At 42.8% G+C, this 17203-nt stretch overlaps 2 protein-coding genes and 1 long non-coding RNA gene across 4 annotated transcripts; 2 read left to right on the top strand and 1 right to left on the bottom strand.

The window, feature by feature from the left end:
• The first annotated feature begins 4820 nt into the window (after positions 1-4820).
• On the top strand, positions 4821-6159 carry mis12 (MIS12 kinetochore complex component). Its single transcript, XM_061276980.1, has 2 exons — positions 4821-5255; positions 5440-6159. Exons 1-2 carry the CDS (start codon positions 4863-4865, stop codon positions 5689-5691), a joined length of 645 nt encoding a protein of 214 aa, XP_061132964.1. The 5' UTR covers positions 4821-4862; the 3' UTR covers positions 5692-6159.
• A 441-nt stretch (positions 6160-6600) lies between these two features.
• ppm1g (protein phosphatase, Mg2+/Mn2+ dependent, 1G) lies at positions 6601-11372 on the top strand. Of its 2 annotated transcripts, none has more exons than XM_061276971.1 (14): positions 6601-6735; positions 7002-7138; positions 7485-7554; positions 7703-7788; positions 7863-7992; positions 8103-8214; positions 8305-8597; positions 8688-8881; positions 8948-9079; positions 9193-9295; positions 9456-9587; positions 9729-9858; positions 9960-10059; positions 10123-11372. In XM_061276971.1, exons 2-14 carry the CDS (start codon positions 7028-7030, stop codon positions 10348-10350), a joined length of 1821 nt encoding a protein of 606 aa, XP_061132955.1. In that variant the 5' UTR covers positions 6601-6735; positions 7002-7027; the 3' UTR covers positions 10351-11372. The 2 variants fall into 2 exon arrangements, with proteins under 2 accessions (XP_061132955.1, XP_061132957.1); XM_061276973.1 differs by having other exon boundaries at positions 6630-6772.
• A 192-nt stretch (positions 11373-11564) lies between these two features.
• Positions 11565-16502, bottom strand: LOC133152979 (uncharacterized). The gene is made up of 3 exons (XR_009714231.1): positions 16404-16502; positions 14813-14872; positions 11565-11722 (listed from the first exon to the last, which is right to left on the bottom strand). It is a non-coding gene; the product is annotated as an uncharacterized LOC133152979 (long non-coding RNA).
• Positions 16503-17203: the final 701 nt, after the last annotated feature.

The following is a 17203-nucleotide window of genomic DNA, read 5'->3' as shown; positions in this document are numbered from 1 at the left end:
AAACGCAGTCATTGCAGGCAAAATGAGCAAAAAAAAAAAAAAAGTTTAATAATACAATTTGTTCAGGGTTGGCGGGCCGGATTAAACTGTCCCGTGGGCCGTATCCGGCCCGCGGGCCGTAGTTTGGTGACCCCTGACTTAGTTCCTTAAATAAAATTAAGTAAACAGAACCAAAATCATTATTTGTCTCACTTCTAGGCTACATTATTATTATTATAATGAAGGCCAAGACTTTGAAAGCTGGCCACACACCAAGCGAGCCAAACATGTCTGAACGTGACAATTGTGATTCACGGAACACAGCGGGAAAACTGCAGTCGTTGCACTATTAGAACACACAGAGAAAACTGGTGAGTATTAAAAATGATATGCATATTCGAGAGCCTGTTAGAAATTATCGCCTCTTTCACTGTACTTCAATTCTGCAACAGAGACTCTCTTCACTTCACTTTTTCAGTCAGATGAGAAATTAGAAATACTAATAACAATATATATACAATATTTGTATACAGCATATATCATGACTTGAACTGGTGTCAAACTCAAGGCCCGGGGACCTGATCCAGGTTGCCACATCATATTCTGTGGCCCGGAAAAGCAATTATGTGTGTCAATTTCCATGATTCTTGTCAAAATCTGTAATCCTGACAAAACTTTTAATTGTCATATTGAATAAACATTGAGCTATTGTGTGGCTTTTTGTAAATGTAAGAAAATAATTGTTGTACCGAAGGTTCCCAGAAGAAAAGAAGGCATTAACATGACTAATCCAGATTTTCACTTGCTGTAATAGCCAGGTTAATGTGTCTCAATCATTTGTTTTGTTCCAATAGAGATATCTTCCGCAGCTAAATTCAGTCGTTACATGTTCACATGTTCACCATCTGCATTTTTATTTTCTTTAAAATGTGCCCTACTCAATGTCCCCATTCATGATGTCGCAACCAGCTAGACACCGCATTCACACAATAAAAAAAGAAAAAAAGAAAAACTGAACAGCTGATGGGAACAAATCCCCTTGTGTTTGCGACAGTGCCGCGAGGGAACAGTTGTCCCTTAAGTAAGTAAATTGGGTTGTCCAGGTCGGCTCTATTGAAAGAAGAGGTGTGGTCGTGACTCGTAGTAAAGTGTGCACTGGGATGTTTTCGTGATTAGATGCTTGCGTCCGTGTGTACGCTCTTTGTCTTCATCCGTGTGGTGTGTATGTGTGGGAATGGACTTAGGGTCTGACTCCTTGATTAATGGCCAGTGTGTGTATGTGTGAAAATGCTCCGGGTCCTGTTTCCATGCTAATGGGTGGCAGCAGATGGGAGAGAGGTGGTTGCACCAACAATGAACAAACACACCAGCAGCCTTACTACAGACGCTCCTGTTGGATGATTACAGGGCTCTACTTGACCATTCTCGACAATAGTTGATGTGCATGTTGGGATGTGCTAAGTGCAAACAACGAAGTTAACAGATTTTTTGGGGCCCAGATTCAAATTTTCAACCTATGAAATGTGCTGACCACTCGTCCGCCATGCCGCTTGTTTGTTTATGACTGTGACGGACTAAAAACGTCAAAATTAGGTACGCCAGCAAATTCAAGTGAGATCCACCACAAGAAGTGAATGAAACAAAATCGATAATGTTCAGTCTTGACAATGTACAACGTCTACATTTGAACATAATATGTAAAGGTTTCAAGTTCACCCAGTGACTATGTTGTGGGTATGTGTCAGTGGGTTAGGGTGCAACCCTCTGAATAAGCACAAATACCTCCCTGATAACATGTCACTGATTAGAGGCCAGACTACTATGTGTGTGTGTGTGTCCATATGTAATGTAGCCTGGTTGTGTTAAGGCTAACGGAAACTGTGCCTGTTTCCTGCCAAGTTTGCTTTTTATTTTTCTCTCTTTCCTCATTCGCTCAATCACTGCAACGTGTCACATGTGGTTTTTATTTTAATGTAACCTTCTAAAAAAATTTTACAAATAATTTCACTGAATTAGTAGACTGCAGCTAACAATTAAGAAACTACACATTTTAATGAACTAATACCCTTTTTAAATGTATTTTTAGTTTGTTTTGGATGTGTTGTATGTTTATTCATACTGAGATTGGAATAACAATCAACGCACAGTTTGTCACTTAAAAGAAAACACACACTCACCGACGTCCCGAGGAATGCTCTCAGTGATGTTGTAGTAACAGCGAACAGGAAACGGATTCCCAGAGACAGGAAGTAACTTCGTGGAGAGAGGAAGTGTTTGCCTCCATCCGCCCTCTGTCTACTGGATGTGGAAGGAAGAAGGGAGGGGAGGAGGGGGAGCGACAGTTAAAAAGGAAGTGAAATTATCTGGAAAAAGAGGAATTGAGCTAATTTGCTGCATATTGCATACAGGAAGCTTTCGGACATTCTTGCGGATGACTGCCACAGAGGGGTCACCTCTTGGCTTTCTCCCAAATCAAGCATTACTCCATCAGACTGCAATCTCATTGCTGTAGTTGGAAACTAACGTTGCAAAATAGACACTTAATGAATACATCAACACATTGCTCTAAAGTTTGATTTTTCCTGTGCAGCAGCTGAACTAAGACTCATTATTATCTAAAAATCATTTAACCCCAGTTAAAAGTTCCAAAAGGGCTTGGAGCTGATCCCCCCCCCCCCCCAACACACACCTTTACTACACTGTCCACACTGCTTGCATGGATGTTTGACATTGAGGCAGCGCTCGTAATCATACAAACTCCCCTGGGGGCGGGCTTAAGGTCAAATGTCAGGGGTCAACACAGTGGTGTGTCGTATCGGTCAGTAGTTGAGGAAGTTTTAGGAGTTCATGGCACGTTACATGCCACACACACACGGGCGGGCACATGCTCACACTCCCATCGGACTACATTCAGGTGCAGATTTGTTCCGGACTGGATCGCAAACCTGTATTTTACTGCCACAGGGAAATGGAAGGTGACTGTGTGTGTGTGTTTATGTGCAAATGTGGGTACAGGCTAGATGGAGATGGCACTCGATGGACAGATGGTCCTTTGTGACTCCTGACACCTGCCAGCTGCTGTTCTGCTACTCTTCACCTCTTTTCTTCTTTCAACCTATCCTCTCCTTTGCACCCTCACTTGCTCTGTTTTTGTACTCCCCGTTTAACTACTGTTCTGGGCTAAAGGTATGTGGAGGATCCCTTTCAACCTGGAGGAGGGAGAAGCTGCGTCACTTTGAAAGAGTGGGACGATTAGGCTGTTACAGCGTTAGTGTTACAGAAAATATCTATGAGTCTTGTTTCAAAGATTAGGAAATACTGATCTGAAAAATTCTTTTTGATCGAATAAGTCAATCAGTCGTGGGTTTTACTATGTTCATTCTCTATTTTTGTAGCAGAATTGCTTTAGTCATTTTTACCTTGCGTGACTGTTTTTGAAATAGGAAATAATGGCTGGGAATTTAAAGTTGATCTATTTTAGGGGTAATTTCATTGTTGATCAATAGATCCCATCACACTAATAATTTAACTATGGTATTTCAGTATCGCAGTTTTTTTACTAGTTGCGGGTTGGTCTAGAACTGAAAATGTATATCATCATAAAGATGAATAAACATATCAACATAAGAACTTTGAGGAGGATCACAAAACACTGATGTGGTACAAGCCCCTCACAGCTGCTTCAAGTGACCCTCTACCCTTCTGCGAGAGAAGAAGTTGGAAAAGATGACCGAAACAGGAAGAGGGGTCCGCTCTGCTGTGTGTGTGTCGCTTTCCCTGCTGGGACACGTGTATATTTAAAAAAAATCCAAGCGAATTCCAGACTCATTCACGCAGCCTGAGAAAACAATCGTGTCTGCTTTGCTTGGTGTCATTCTCGTTCCTCGCTGTCTCCATCCCGGACAGTGGCTGAGAGGGGACAGCTGGCTGGCAGTATACATGTGAAGGTATCTAGCTGCATTTCTCTTTCTTAGTGTACGTGTGATCCTATGAGGTCACGGGTCAAGCGGCAGTTCACAGACAGCCACGTTGTTCCCCTCCAAACAGGAAGGGAGGGCACTGTCCATATGCTGTCTTCACTCACACACTCTCTCTCTCGCTCACACACACACGCACACACACACCTTCCAACAGGTACACACCACAGTATTCAATAGCACACACGGCAAACTCTCAAGGCAGGCCAGTTGCTGAATGGGATGTGAAGTTATGCCAATGGAAAGAGCAAGGCTTCACGTTGTTAGATATTGCCCCAGTTCTTTATCTTTAATGCTCGCTATGCTAACCGTAATTACCAGGCATACATTAACTACTTAATGTATGTCAGAAAGATCGATAGAAAGCTGTGGAGCCTTCTCTGCGAGATTGCAGAAAAAGGTCTAACCCCCACCCACCAAGGTTCCTTTTCTTATACTATGTATGCTTGGCCGCCCTCCTGCAAGGGGGCGACTCGCCTGTGTGATAATGTGTGACCTTGTAGTCAAAACCGAGAGCAACTCCTACGTACGTGCAAAGAGTGTCATAGAGAAGGCAAAGCCAATGAAGCAAGAGAAAGGTTACAGCGATATAAATGAGGCCTAATCTAACAAGAGAAAGAGGGAGAGAGAGAGAGGGGTGTTCTGAATTATCGTTTGTGACAAAGATTGGATTAGTTCACTCCTCGAATCCCTTTTTAGTCTTTTGAGTTCAATTTTATGGAACTACATACATACACACATCTGAATCATTTTTAAACAGTTCTTTATCTGCAGAAGTATATGACTCTCCCAGTGACTATACCATTTATTGCCGCGTGAGGGCAGTAAAACATAATATAGTTGTCGACCTACTGCTAACTTGTATAAGAAGAAGACTGACGCGAAGCGGGAGAAATAAAAACAAAAATGGATGTTAGAGAGGATACCTGCGTAGAGACTGACATGCTTCCCGTGTCGTCTTTAGAGTTATACGAGTCGCAGTTTTTCGGCTTCACGCCGCAGACGCTTATGTTTCGTCTCTCCAGCGCCTTCATAGACTCTCTGTGCCACATCTTGAACGTGGTGGAGAAAGTATGCGTGCGACAACTGAGTAAAGGTGACTCGGACGCGACGACTGAGGAACAGCTCCGCGTCCAGGCCAGAGAGTGTAGCCGCAAACTGCAAGCGTATATGGGAGAGGGCTTCAAGCAACTATCGGAGCGAATGGAAGAGGTGCTGGTCACTCTCTGTTTTTCCGTCCCTCCCAACGTCCTGCTGAAGGAGGACCAGTGTCACAGAAAACATCCTCCAGACACACAGGCAAGTCACAGCAGGTCAACGAGTGACTCTAATAACGCGAGTAGATATTATTTTAATTATTAGGGCGCAAACATGGGATTTTTTAAAACATGAAACAGCCCGTGTTTCATAATGAATGTTAATTCCTTCCTCTACTGATGCTTTCATGACCTCACATTATTAACTAATACTTTCCCACGTCTAGGAGATCCTCAGATTGGAGACATCCTTGAAGGCACTCCACAGGGCTCATGAGGCCGAGGTGTGTGCTCGACATGCACTGCAGGTTGAACTCGAGGAGCAAGCTGAGGTACAGAAGCAGCTGGATGGATTCCTGGCCAGGTTCAGGGATGGAAATGGCATCTTCGAGGAACATTTCAAACCAGTGGCGACATCAATGAAGAAATTGCAGCAAGTCATTGTGGGGGTGTGCAACAAGACGCAGGATTCTCACTAACTTAACATAGTGTTGTACGTTAGTTTACTTGTTATTCCAAGACTGTCTTCATTATGTAAATTTAGAGGAATGGGATTCTGCAAATCTTCACCCATGTCCAGAGTCTTTTCTTAACAATTAATAACGATGTTGTATTGTACAGTATTGTCAATAAAAAAAATCAAGACCCTATAATTACCAGCAGAGGGCGCCAAATTCCAACCATTCCCAATCACATTGAGAGGTAGCATCAATAATTTCTGCCCCATAGACAGGTTTCGCATAAAGTGCTATTAACTGGAAAAGAAAAAGGTCAAAACAAATGATTAAAATACAACTCACGATTTTGCTGAATGTATTTGCTGCTTCTCTTCAACAAAGTGGTTTCGTCTTTGGGTTGTTGGGAGACAGACAAGTGAATTTCTCATATCGTGTCTTCTCTGGAATTTTGTTTCAGTCCTGTCCGAAATAAAATTCTTCAATCATCAATATGGACATCAGTGATATGACTATTCTTTTAAGTGACCTTGTTCCATTCGTTATCTCTATCTAATATTAGCATTCAGAAGACATTATGAAACTAATCGAAATAAGTGAAAACCATAAAGTATATTCAAAATCAAGTCATCACATTCAATCTCATTTGAATAAAAGTGAATGCGCCTCAAGTGCCTTTCTTTAATTAACCCCAAATACATTCCTGATGTTGCAGTTAGCTTTTCCTGACTTTCTCTCTTGCGTAATGACGTCTGATTTCTTGAGCACTATATTTTGCCCGTGTAACCAAGGACATTAACATGGGAGGAGGGTCCACAGTACAGTATTTCTCAAAGGGCTTTCCTACAAAGAATAAGAAAGATCCGCTGTCTCCTAGCGGCAAGCTTTCTAAGTGTCGCGCATGACGTAGCTGTCAGACACGCCTCCTGTTGGCCGGAAAAGGGAACATGCGCTGTGTCACTTCGTACACCTTCCGTGCTCCTTTCCTCGGCTTCTCCCTTCATAGCGGCTTATCGCTTCCACACGTGTAGTCTTTCCTATGTGAATCTCCCTCTCCTGAATCCACGTGTAAGCCCAGCCCGTTGACAGAATAATGTTTGCGATTGTATGTCATCATCAGATCTTCTGTGTTTAGCTGCGTGTATGACAGGGGGGGGCAAAGATTGCGCTGTGGAAGTTTACCCGGCTCCTGTTAGCATTGTTAGCTAGCCGATGAGCATCCACTTTTTGTTGTGTTGCTAACGCTAGCTACCGTAAAAAGGGCTAGACTGAATTCACCGAGCCAGACTTGTGAAGCTAAATGAAATGTTTTTTGCGCCCTGTTCTCTCCCCAGGTGTGAAGCCAGAGAAACCTGCAACCATGGGGGCTTATCTGTCGCAACCGAACACGACCAAAACCTCCTCAGATGGCGGCAACAGCACCATGAGCTACGGCTTCTCTGCTATGCAGGGCTGGCGTGTTTCCATGGAGGTGAGCCTCCAGAGCCAAACGAAAGGAAGGACTTGTCTGAAACACTCTATGTTGGAAAACTATGACAAAACATCATCATAATCCATATGCACGTCTACTTACGCATACATCAATCTATGAATATATCAAAGCAGTATTTGGGATTTTGTGGACATTAAAGTTTTCCTCGAGCTGCTCACAACAGCTTAATGTTGCTTAATGAGAAAAAAACACAGATTGCTATCATTTGGACTGAAATTGTTATAATCAAGGAGATTTAAGTGGATTCTGATCTGATTGCAGTCTTAGTCTATAGCAATACTCAATGGCATTAATGTTAATTTGAGTGTGCTTGTGTGTGTAACAGGATGCACACAATTGTATCCCAGATTTTGATGAGGGGACCGCCATGTTTTCTGTCTATGATGGTCATGGAGGTAAGTGTTCTTGAACACTGTTCATTTAAAAATGAATTGACGCTGTTAAATATGAAGAAACAATCATATTCAGTTACCATTTCATTTTGTCTTTTTCCTGCTTCTAGCACCAATGCTGACATTTTTGTGTTCTACTCTTCCTTTTTAGGAGAAGAGGTGGCTCTCTACTGCTCAAAGTACCTTCCTGATGTCATCAAGGAGCAGAAGACCTACAAAGATGGCAAACTACAGAAGGTTGGGCGTGTTTCTGAGAAGAGTACCTTTCGTCACTTGAGATCACTCAAGGCTTTGTGTGTTTTTTTTCCCAGGCACTGGAGGATGCTTTCTTGGCCATCGACTGCAAGATCACCACAGAAGATGTCATCAAGGAGCTGGTGCAGATCGCCGGGCGTCCCATCGAAGAGCCGCCCACTAAAAAAGTGGCAGACGAGGATGATGGTGAGTATATTGTCACCGATGGCAGTCATCCTAGGGTAATTCCATCTTTCAATATATTGCTGTCCAGTGCTGCTGCTGACATTTCCCTTTTCTTTCTGCTTTCTATCCAGTGGACACAGAAGAGGCTGCTTTACTCCATGAGGAGGCCACTATGACCATCGAGGAACTGCTCCTCCGTTATGGACAGAATAAAAATGCTAACAAGCCAGCCACTGCTGGCGGGTAAACTCAATGTCTTTGTCTTTAAAATATTCAGTTGCCAACCATACATGGTCTAATTTCCTCTTCCTCTTTTAATTTTTTTTACTCCAGCGCAACTGTTAAAAAGGCACCGGGCCGGTCTCCGGAAGCCTCTGTACACAAGGGGGAAGGTGAGGAAGGGCCAAAGAAGGAGGAGGCTGTGAACGGAGAGGTGGAAGAGGAGACCAACGGAACAAAGGACAGCAGCGGAACAAAGGACGGCAACGGAACAAAGGACGGCAACGGAACGAAGGACGGCATCGGAACTAAGGACGGCGATGGAACGAAGGATGGCAACGGAGCAGACTGTGGGTCCAAGCTGCGGGCGTGCCGCCGAAGGATTAGTGATGAAGGCTGCGTCTCTGGTAAGTTTACTTGAACATGATCATCTCCAAGGATCTCGTTTAAAAATAGTTTCAATCTTGGTGACGTTTGTGCCCTTTTCGCCTACACAGCAACTGACTGCGACGGCTCGGGGGGCTCCAATGGCGAAGAAAAGGCCGCTATTGCAGAGGTCGACGCAGGACCCTCGTGTTCGTCGTCCTCCAAAACCGAAGGCGATTCCAAGTCCAAATTCTTTGATGACAGTGAAGAGTCTGAACTGGAGGGGGAAGAAGAAGAGGAGGAAGAGGAGGCAAGTGATGAAGAGGTGAGGGAACAAATTGTTGGGTTGGGTTGGTCACCAGTAGAAGCACACGCAGATGTTGTTGTTCAGGGCGGCAGTGAAGAAGGGGAGGAGGCTGACAGCAGTGACCCAGAAGAAGAGGATACTGAAGAGGGGGAGGAAGACTCGGAGGATGAAGATGAGACAGAAATGAGTCTACCTGGGATGGACGGCAAGGAGGAGGTGTGGATCTAGTGGAAAGATTTAAACTTAAATAAGTGACGGGTTGATACCCTTTGTCTCTTGTAATTCCAATTTGGGAACACTTGTGGTTTTTTGGGGGGGATGAATTCCAGCCTGGCTCAGATAGCGGCACCACTGCCGTTGTGGCTCTGATCCGAGGCAAACAGCTGATTGTGGCCAACGCAGGAGACTCCCGCTGCGTGGTCTCCGAGCGAGGTAACGATCCCGTATTTTGATTAGTGTCACATTGGTTATCTAAAGCTAGTTTTATGGCACAGATATTTGCTTTTTTGTTATTAGACGTATGAATGTGTGGCTCATCTGATCTTTGAATTCATTTGTTAGAAATATAATGCAAGTTCTGGGTTCGCTGCAGGGAAAGCTGTGGATATGTCTTACGACCACAAGCCCGAGGATTGGGTGGAGCTGTCTCGCATTAAAAAGGCCGGAGGCAAAGTGACCGTGGACGGGCGGGTCAACGGTGGTCTGAACCTTTCCAGAGCCATCGGTACGTACGTGCTCATTGCTCAACGGTATAGATGGAACACAATTGAGTACAGTTGTAGAAATAAAAACTATATACACCTGAGAACGAATACGAATTGCTAGTGCAAATACTTAACTACTGTACTGATTTCTTTCTCTCCAGGTGATCATTTCTACAAGAGGAACAAGGTTCTGCCCCCAGAGGAGCAGATGATTTCAGCCATGCCCGACGTGAACGTTCTGACACTCAACGATGACCATGACTTCATGGTCATCGCCTGCGACGGCATCTGGTGGGGGGATTTAGCTTTCTGCAAAATTGTCGGCGCACGTCGCTGCACTCGTTACTTTTCACCCGTCGCTGAGCCTCGTTTTTCCTCAATCGGATCTTTAGGAATGTGTTGAGCAGTCAGGAGGTGGTCGATTTCATCAGCGAGAGGATCAAGCCAGATCAGAGCGGCAGCGCCAGACCTCTTTCGTCCATCGTGGAGGAGGTGACGAAACCATCAACCCCCCACCCACCCCTCCCCAACTAACTTTCTTTTTCCTCCCCTCAGCTGTTGGACCATTGCTTGGCCCCAGACACATCTGGAGATGGGACAGGGTGCGACAACATGACCTGCATGATCATCACCTTCCAACCACACCCCTGCCACGCTCAGACCCTGTCAGATGACACAAAGAAGCGGAAGCACCCGGAGGGAGAGGAGAATAAGGCGGAGGGAGGAGCCAAGCCCGAGAACAACGGGAATGACAGCAAAAAGCCCAAAAGTGACCAAAAGTAAAGAGGAACTCTTTGGGTGCGCCAAGTAGCTGGTCCACCAGAATTGAAGTCCTGACCTCACATGATGCTCACTTTAACCATGCAGCAGAAGGTTTTCTGTTTTAGGTGGATCCTCACTTTACACTCACCCTTTCAGTTGTTTCTGTCCTTCGCTCATATCAGAAAGACCCCCCAGGCCCCCCTTCCCCAACATACACACAAACACGCACACTCCCCCCCTCACTAATGACTGGCACCGAGAGCAGCTCATCTTTTCCCAAGCTACATTTGTAGAACGCGTTCCTGACTTTTTCCAAACCCTTTTCTCTACCTGGCTTTTTCACGCTTTATTTTTCATGGGAGTTTCCCCAAGAGCTGCACAATGCTCCTTGGGTGTTATGGAATAGTTGACGCCTCCGCCAAGTGCCATAAAAGTTGTGATTTATATCTATTTGTACATCTTTAGACTGTTTGGAGGCAGAGCTTAGAGGCCAAGTTTGCCGTCACAGGCAGTGATGAGACCAAATGCGTGTTTTGGGTTCTGCACTGCATTGCATGCATTTTCTTCAGTTTGTCAACATTTCTCCGCCCCTTCTTTTTCTTCATTCCTACAAATGTGCATTGTTTAAATGAATTTCTGGAAGAATTTTTTTTATCTCCCAAAACATTAGACGTCCATCCAGACATTCATTATATCTCTGTTTTCAATATCATTTTTTTTTAGAATAGGATTTATCTTAAGTGAAGGCCATTTGTGCCCAAATAACAGTAGCTCTAAGATTGCAGAGGCGAAGTTTGTTTTTGAGTGGTACAATTTGGATTCGGTTTTTCGATGGTTCTCTGACTCACCCACATCGCTCATTGTGACTTGAAGTTGGGGTCTCACAGTTCCCTTTTGTACATAGTTTTCTTCCCTCCTGTCCTTGTACGTGAAGATAAAAATCACTTTCTTTGTAATTGTAAGTCAGTGTAACATTTTTGGTGCATTCTCTTTTGACTCCAGTATGTAAGTACATTCAAATAAATTTTTTTAAATAAGCAAAAGTCTGACTGTATGATGTTTACCATCCAGGTAAAACTAATAAAACCTTGAATTCTTCAGCTACGTTTCCACACAAATACAAATCATAATTATGTTATCTGTTGTTTAGAACTTTAGATAATACCAATTTGCAATATGCTGCTTTAGACAAGAGCTATGGAAAATTCAGGGACTGGATAAAATACAACCCACCGTTGTTCAGCTGACTTGTAGGTCATTCGGAAGGAAGCAGAAATCCAGCAGAGGGCAGCACAGATCTTTGAATGACAGTTCATCACCTCCCAAAGCAATGAGTAGGGTGGGAGCGCTCAAGAGGGCCCAAACGCAACAGCTGCTGATCCCAAAACTGCGCCTTAACAAAATAAGTAAAATACACAAGATTTTTTTTTTTTTAAAGAGTGGAGGTGACATACAGTACACACTTAACTAGACACCACCAATTTGTTTTATTATGAAAAGCTATTTTGTATCTGCACAAAGATTAGCATATCCCTGTTTTCCATCCTACTTTAAGTTGCCAAGTGTTCAGCATGCTTGCCGCTTTCTTCCTATTGGCTGCTTTTTCCTTTTAAAAGAATTTTATTTATTTATTTTTTTGCTGCTGCAGGAACAATAGAAAGCGTGAGAGGAAATGTACTGTCCTTGGATTCTAAAAACGTCAGCATGGACACGCACGCGCACACGCACTTCCGCTTGACTTAGGGCAGGATGTTTTTTCTTCCTCACAATGTAGATTAAAGTTTTAGTAGTGGACCCATTGAGCCGGCTTTGTTCATTGATACAATTAAGGGACTCCCAGATTGTGGGAAAGACCTTGAGGGGCAGTGTGAATGTAATGCTGCTCTTTGTAGTAATGAATCATCCATCCATTCTTTCCAGCGTATCCGCATTTGCGTCACAGGTTAGCTGAAGCGGCCTATCTTAGCTGACTTTGAGCAAGTGGTTGGGCAGACATTCACACCAATGGACAATTTAGAGTCTGTAATAAACATAACAAGCATGTTTGGGGAATGTATGAGGAAGGCCAAGTGCTCAGTGACAACCCACACAAGCATGAGGAGAACATGCAAACTCCACAAAGGAAGTCCGGATGTGCTAACCACGAGTGCGCCATGCTGCCACAGTCCAAAGTAAATTCAAACACTGAAGCGGGCCAAAAGTATCTTGAAAACCACAAAAATGTTGAAGATGCACTAGGCAGTGAAATATTGAGAATATACAAATGCTACGAAAGGCTACTTTGTAACTCAATGTCCACCTTGTCCAGCTGTGTGTGTGTGTGTGGTGGGGCAGACCTAGAATTGCACATATCTGTGTGTGTGTTGGGGGGGGGGGCACGGTCCAATGTAGTGTGCTGTAGACCACAATAGCAGGTTGTAGTTAGACAGTGGGAGCATTCATCATGATTCCAAGTCTTTTTTGGTCACCGGCGCTCGTCGCACTCACATTGCACGCACCTCACCACATACACATACACGTTCACACACATTCCAGCAGTCGAAGACCTGCAGTCAGAATATCAAATGGGAATGAAAATAAATGACTTGGCATAGAGTGTGCTTTTCAGAGCCACTTTGATCTGCATTCCTGCTATGTTATTACGGTGCATGCACTTAGTTTTTCATATTTAGCATTTTTCTTGGATTTCCATGATTTTTCGTGGAGAAAAAAAAGCAACTGTATAATAGATTTTTTTTTAAAGTTTGCACAGAAAAACAACAAAATTAACACATTGAATTAAATTATAAAAACTCTAATTGTAATAATTTGCTAATGAGTTGACAAAATGGCGTTCGTTCACAAGGCAAATTTCGGGACACACTCCTCACATGAAACAATGATAACCGGGAAATGGTTGAAATAGACATGACGCGAAGCCAGCGCATTCTCATTAAAAAGCATGATGTCGTGGAAATTCTATTTATTTGTTGTTTTGCATTTGAGTTCAATGTAAAGCATTTGCTGTTGCTCTTTAAATTTGAAATGAGCCAAACAAAGCATTGATTGACCTCTATCCACCTTAACATACAACAAGTCATACGTGTCACGTTTATCTTCTTTAAATAGCAAAATATTGCATGCCTAAACACGCGTACGCACACACACACACATACACACGCACGCACACGCATGCTAACATGCCATTGTCAGCTGTTGCTGGCAGGATGTCGCAACATGTCAGCTCCAGACATCCCTTGTGTAGCCATGTGTGTGTGTGTGTGTGTCTCATTCACCGATGTAAAACAGGAAAACTACATCTCTTCCTTTTTCCCTCCCCAGCCTCAGTTTTTCCTCTCATTTTTAACCCGCACTTGCATTCTCTGTTCTTCTCCATCCTGAGTGATGCCTTTGTCTGTTCTCATTGTGTCACTTCCTCTCACTCTCATGTACGAACCAGTAACATGTTACGCCAGCCCGCATATTTTCTCCTCTTGCTGAGTGTAAATAACCCCAACATAACATAAGAGTTGTTTACTGTCTGCAACGTTTCTGAAACAAATTCCAACTCTGCCAGCTTGAAAATATAGGGTGATGTTTGAAAGAATCAAAAAACCAACTATTTGGAACATAGTATATATAAAAAGATAACTTTAGATTTTATAATAGTATGATCAATTCAAAGCACTGTATGTGCTATGATGTTCTTGTCTAGGATTTTCCTCACGTTTTACATTGAAGTTCTAGATTTAGGGGGGAGGAGGGCAGGCGGACAAAGTAGTGTATGCAGGTACAAATACAAACACATACTTGGCCTACACTCACTCAGACATAACAAGCAGTTGTTTGATGTACTGCTACAAGATTACATCACTTTACTTTTTTTTTTCATTGTTCATGACTTCTTGCACATTATGCACCATAAGCATGTTTTATTCTTAGTGGGTGACAGATAAAGGGCCACGTTCAAAAAAGTATTAAATGTTCAAACAAAAACAAATGCTCTGAAACCACACTTAAGAAAAAAACAAAACGGTTTATGCCACATGAGGGGATGCCTTTCATTGTGAGACAAGAACATTTGATTAAAAACATTTTCTCTCCCTTTTCACTTGTAATCATTTGCACATGATTCCGTCACGGCCTTTCCTCCCCTCTTTATCTCCTTTATTTACTTAGTCACGGATTTGGAGCCTTTTCGAAAAAAAATATTCTTTTCCTGGGTTCACTCAGACTTCTCTTACTCACTCCAGCACAGACTGATAAGAGAAGACACTTTTCAAGTAAAATATATGCCTGCACTAGAGGCGATTTTACATTTATGGCAAGTGACACATGGGCATGGGGAAAAAACGTTCTTTTTCTTCCATTTATTCATCCCTTTTCTTTCCCGCTTTTGCCAAGGGCAAATTTAGTCACACGATTTTGAATCTGCAGTTCACCGAAGTAAGAAGCATCACCGGTTTCAGTTCACAAAAATGATGAGGAGGGGATTGGTCGTTACCTGAACCTTGCGCAACTGCGACGTCATCTTTAGTCGACGGGAAGGGGCAAAATGGCCGCCCTATGAGACGGATAAAAACAGGTGAATTTTGCCTGTTAAATTCATATTCCACAAACAAGACATTAATCATAACACTGTGTTTTGACTAGTTAGGCTGCACAGAACATATCATTATCAATATAAATAATAAAAAACATAATTAGAAATATAAATAATTTCGGGTTGAGTTCCCTTTAAAAATGTATTGAAATGTTACAAACCAAAAGTCTAAACAAAATAAAATACTCTATCGAAAAATTCTGATTTATTAAAACCTACCCAACGCTGGTGGAATGGGCTAAAACCTCACATGCGGTGTGAGCGTTCTCGGGATGTGGAACGTGCAAAGTTGAGCTTTTTCGGCCAGATATTGTCACCTCAACACTTGGCTTCGGCTCCAGAAACAATCTTCTTGAGAGCCACGTTGCTAATTGAATTCTATCATGACACATTGTCACTGTTAGCATCGCTAAACAAAACATCCACTGTCACCGTGGGAGCAAGGAACATTAATTTGAGTATTTGGTTCCTCAGCGATATGTGCCCATTGTACGAGTGAAAGCGCAGCTGTTCCACGGTCACATGTCACACATAATCCAGCGTTGTTTTTCACGAGAGAGTCTTGTAACACTGAAAAAGTATTAACTTGGCAACACAATCTGTAGTCATGAATGGAAACATGGTTTGGTAATCCATTGTCAATATAAGAGCTTGTGATTGGGGGAAATTGCCTCGTGACCTGATTGAAAACGGCGGCCGCAGCTGTGACACTGCTATCAAACTCAAGGCCCGGGGGCCAGATACGGCCCGCCACATCATTTGATGTGGCCCGCAAAGACAAATTGTGCATCAAATTAGAGTCATTACTAGAATTGCAAATTGTCTTCACTTTTAATATCTTTTTTTTTAACATTTGACCAGTTATTACTCGTCTGATTTGAAAACGAGTTATTTGTCAGTTTGTTTTGTAGCTTTTACTGTGTATAATATGAGGTGCTCATACATTTATTTGGGTTGACAGTCATAATGGCCCTCCGAAAGAAGCTATGACTACAATGCGGCCGGTGAAAAAAATGAGTTTGACAAGCACCCTTGACACGGAAATGGAGCACGCAGCTCTCGAATCATATGGAGTGCAGTCTGGTGACGCGTTAGCTCACAGAAGAACGATGATTATGATTTTTGGATAATAGCCGTGCATGTCCCAACAAATCAGTCACTGCCACGTACTGTAAAGAAAAAGATGGAATTCATAATTTATGAGCAGAGATTATTACGTAATTTCAGTCCCAGAGCAGTCTGAAGTTTGGGATTTTAATGTGTGCTACTTCCTGATTTTGCATGTTCCTTCCTGATTTTGCATGTTCTACCTGTGCCTGCATGGGTTTTCTCCAGATCCTGCGGCTTTCTCCCACATTCCAAAAACATGCCATAACACATTTTCTCACATGCGTTTAGGAGATTTTGTTATGATGTGATGAAGCCAAGTATGAACTTTTTGGCCAAACTTTCAATGGAATGTGTCTGGTGTAAACACAGCACCGGTCCGTACCTACAGTGGTGGGGCAGCATCATGCTCGGGGTTCTTCTGTTGGAACTCTGGCCTTCGTCAAGGTGAAGCTGTCTGAGAATGAAAGAAAAGCCTAATAAAAATATAAGCTTTATTTGCGGTTAATGAGTGGCACATTGAATTGTAGTTAGGTGGTGACTCTTTTTTTCAATGAGTATCTTGGATTATTGTGAACACAGCCGCAACTCGAAGCAGGTGTGCACACTTATGCAACTGCTTTATCTTGGCAGTTTCTTTTTTTACTTCTTCTGAAAAGCTATTTATTAAAAATATATTGAGTTGTACAGATTATAGGTCACATACATGGTGTAAAATTTTAAATGATTTATCTCGGTCACATTTTTTTCCTTATCACGAAAACCCATCGGGACTTTTTGAATCCACTGTACTAATAAGGTGATATCATTAAACATTTGTCATTTATGCCGAGCAATAACCATTACATCATAAAGTAAGACTTTATTAAATGTTTTTGGAACTGAAGTACGCATCGACAGAAACAAAAGGGTCAGCTAAGTGATGTCATTTCTGATCTCCGTTGCTTTTTTCAGTCCCAGCTGGGTCTATTCGCTGAGGGCGTCTTTACTAAGAGTTGTCATCTTCTCCTCTATTCTTACACAGAGAGGCTCGTTCAATCAGATACTCTTCAGACCCGATACAAACGTCCTATCACTATTCTCCTCTCAATGTTGCAAATGCTCCGAATGTGTTTTCCAAGCTGCCCTGTTGGTCAAAGCATCACACATATGTGAATAGTTGTAACTTTCATCTTTTTCTTTTCT

The sequence above is a fragment of the Syngnathus typhle genome, linkage group LG4, assembly GCF_033458585.1.
Source record: "Syngnathus typhle isolate RoL2023-S1 ecotype Sweden linkage group LG4, RoL_Styp_1.0, whole genome shotgun sequence".
In the NCBI taxonomy this organism is placed as follows: domain Eukaryota; kingdom Metazoa; phylum Chordata; class Actinopteri; order Syngnathiformes; family Syngnathidae; genus Syngnathus; species Syngnathus typhle.
Note: the sequence above shows the minus strand (reverse complement) of the source record. Positions and strands in the feature narration are given on the sequence as shown.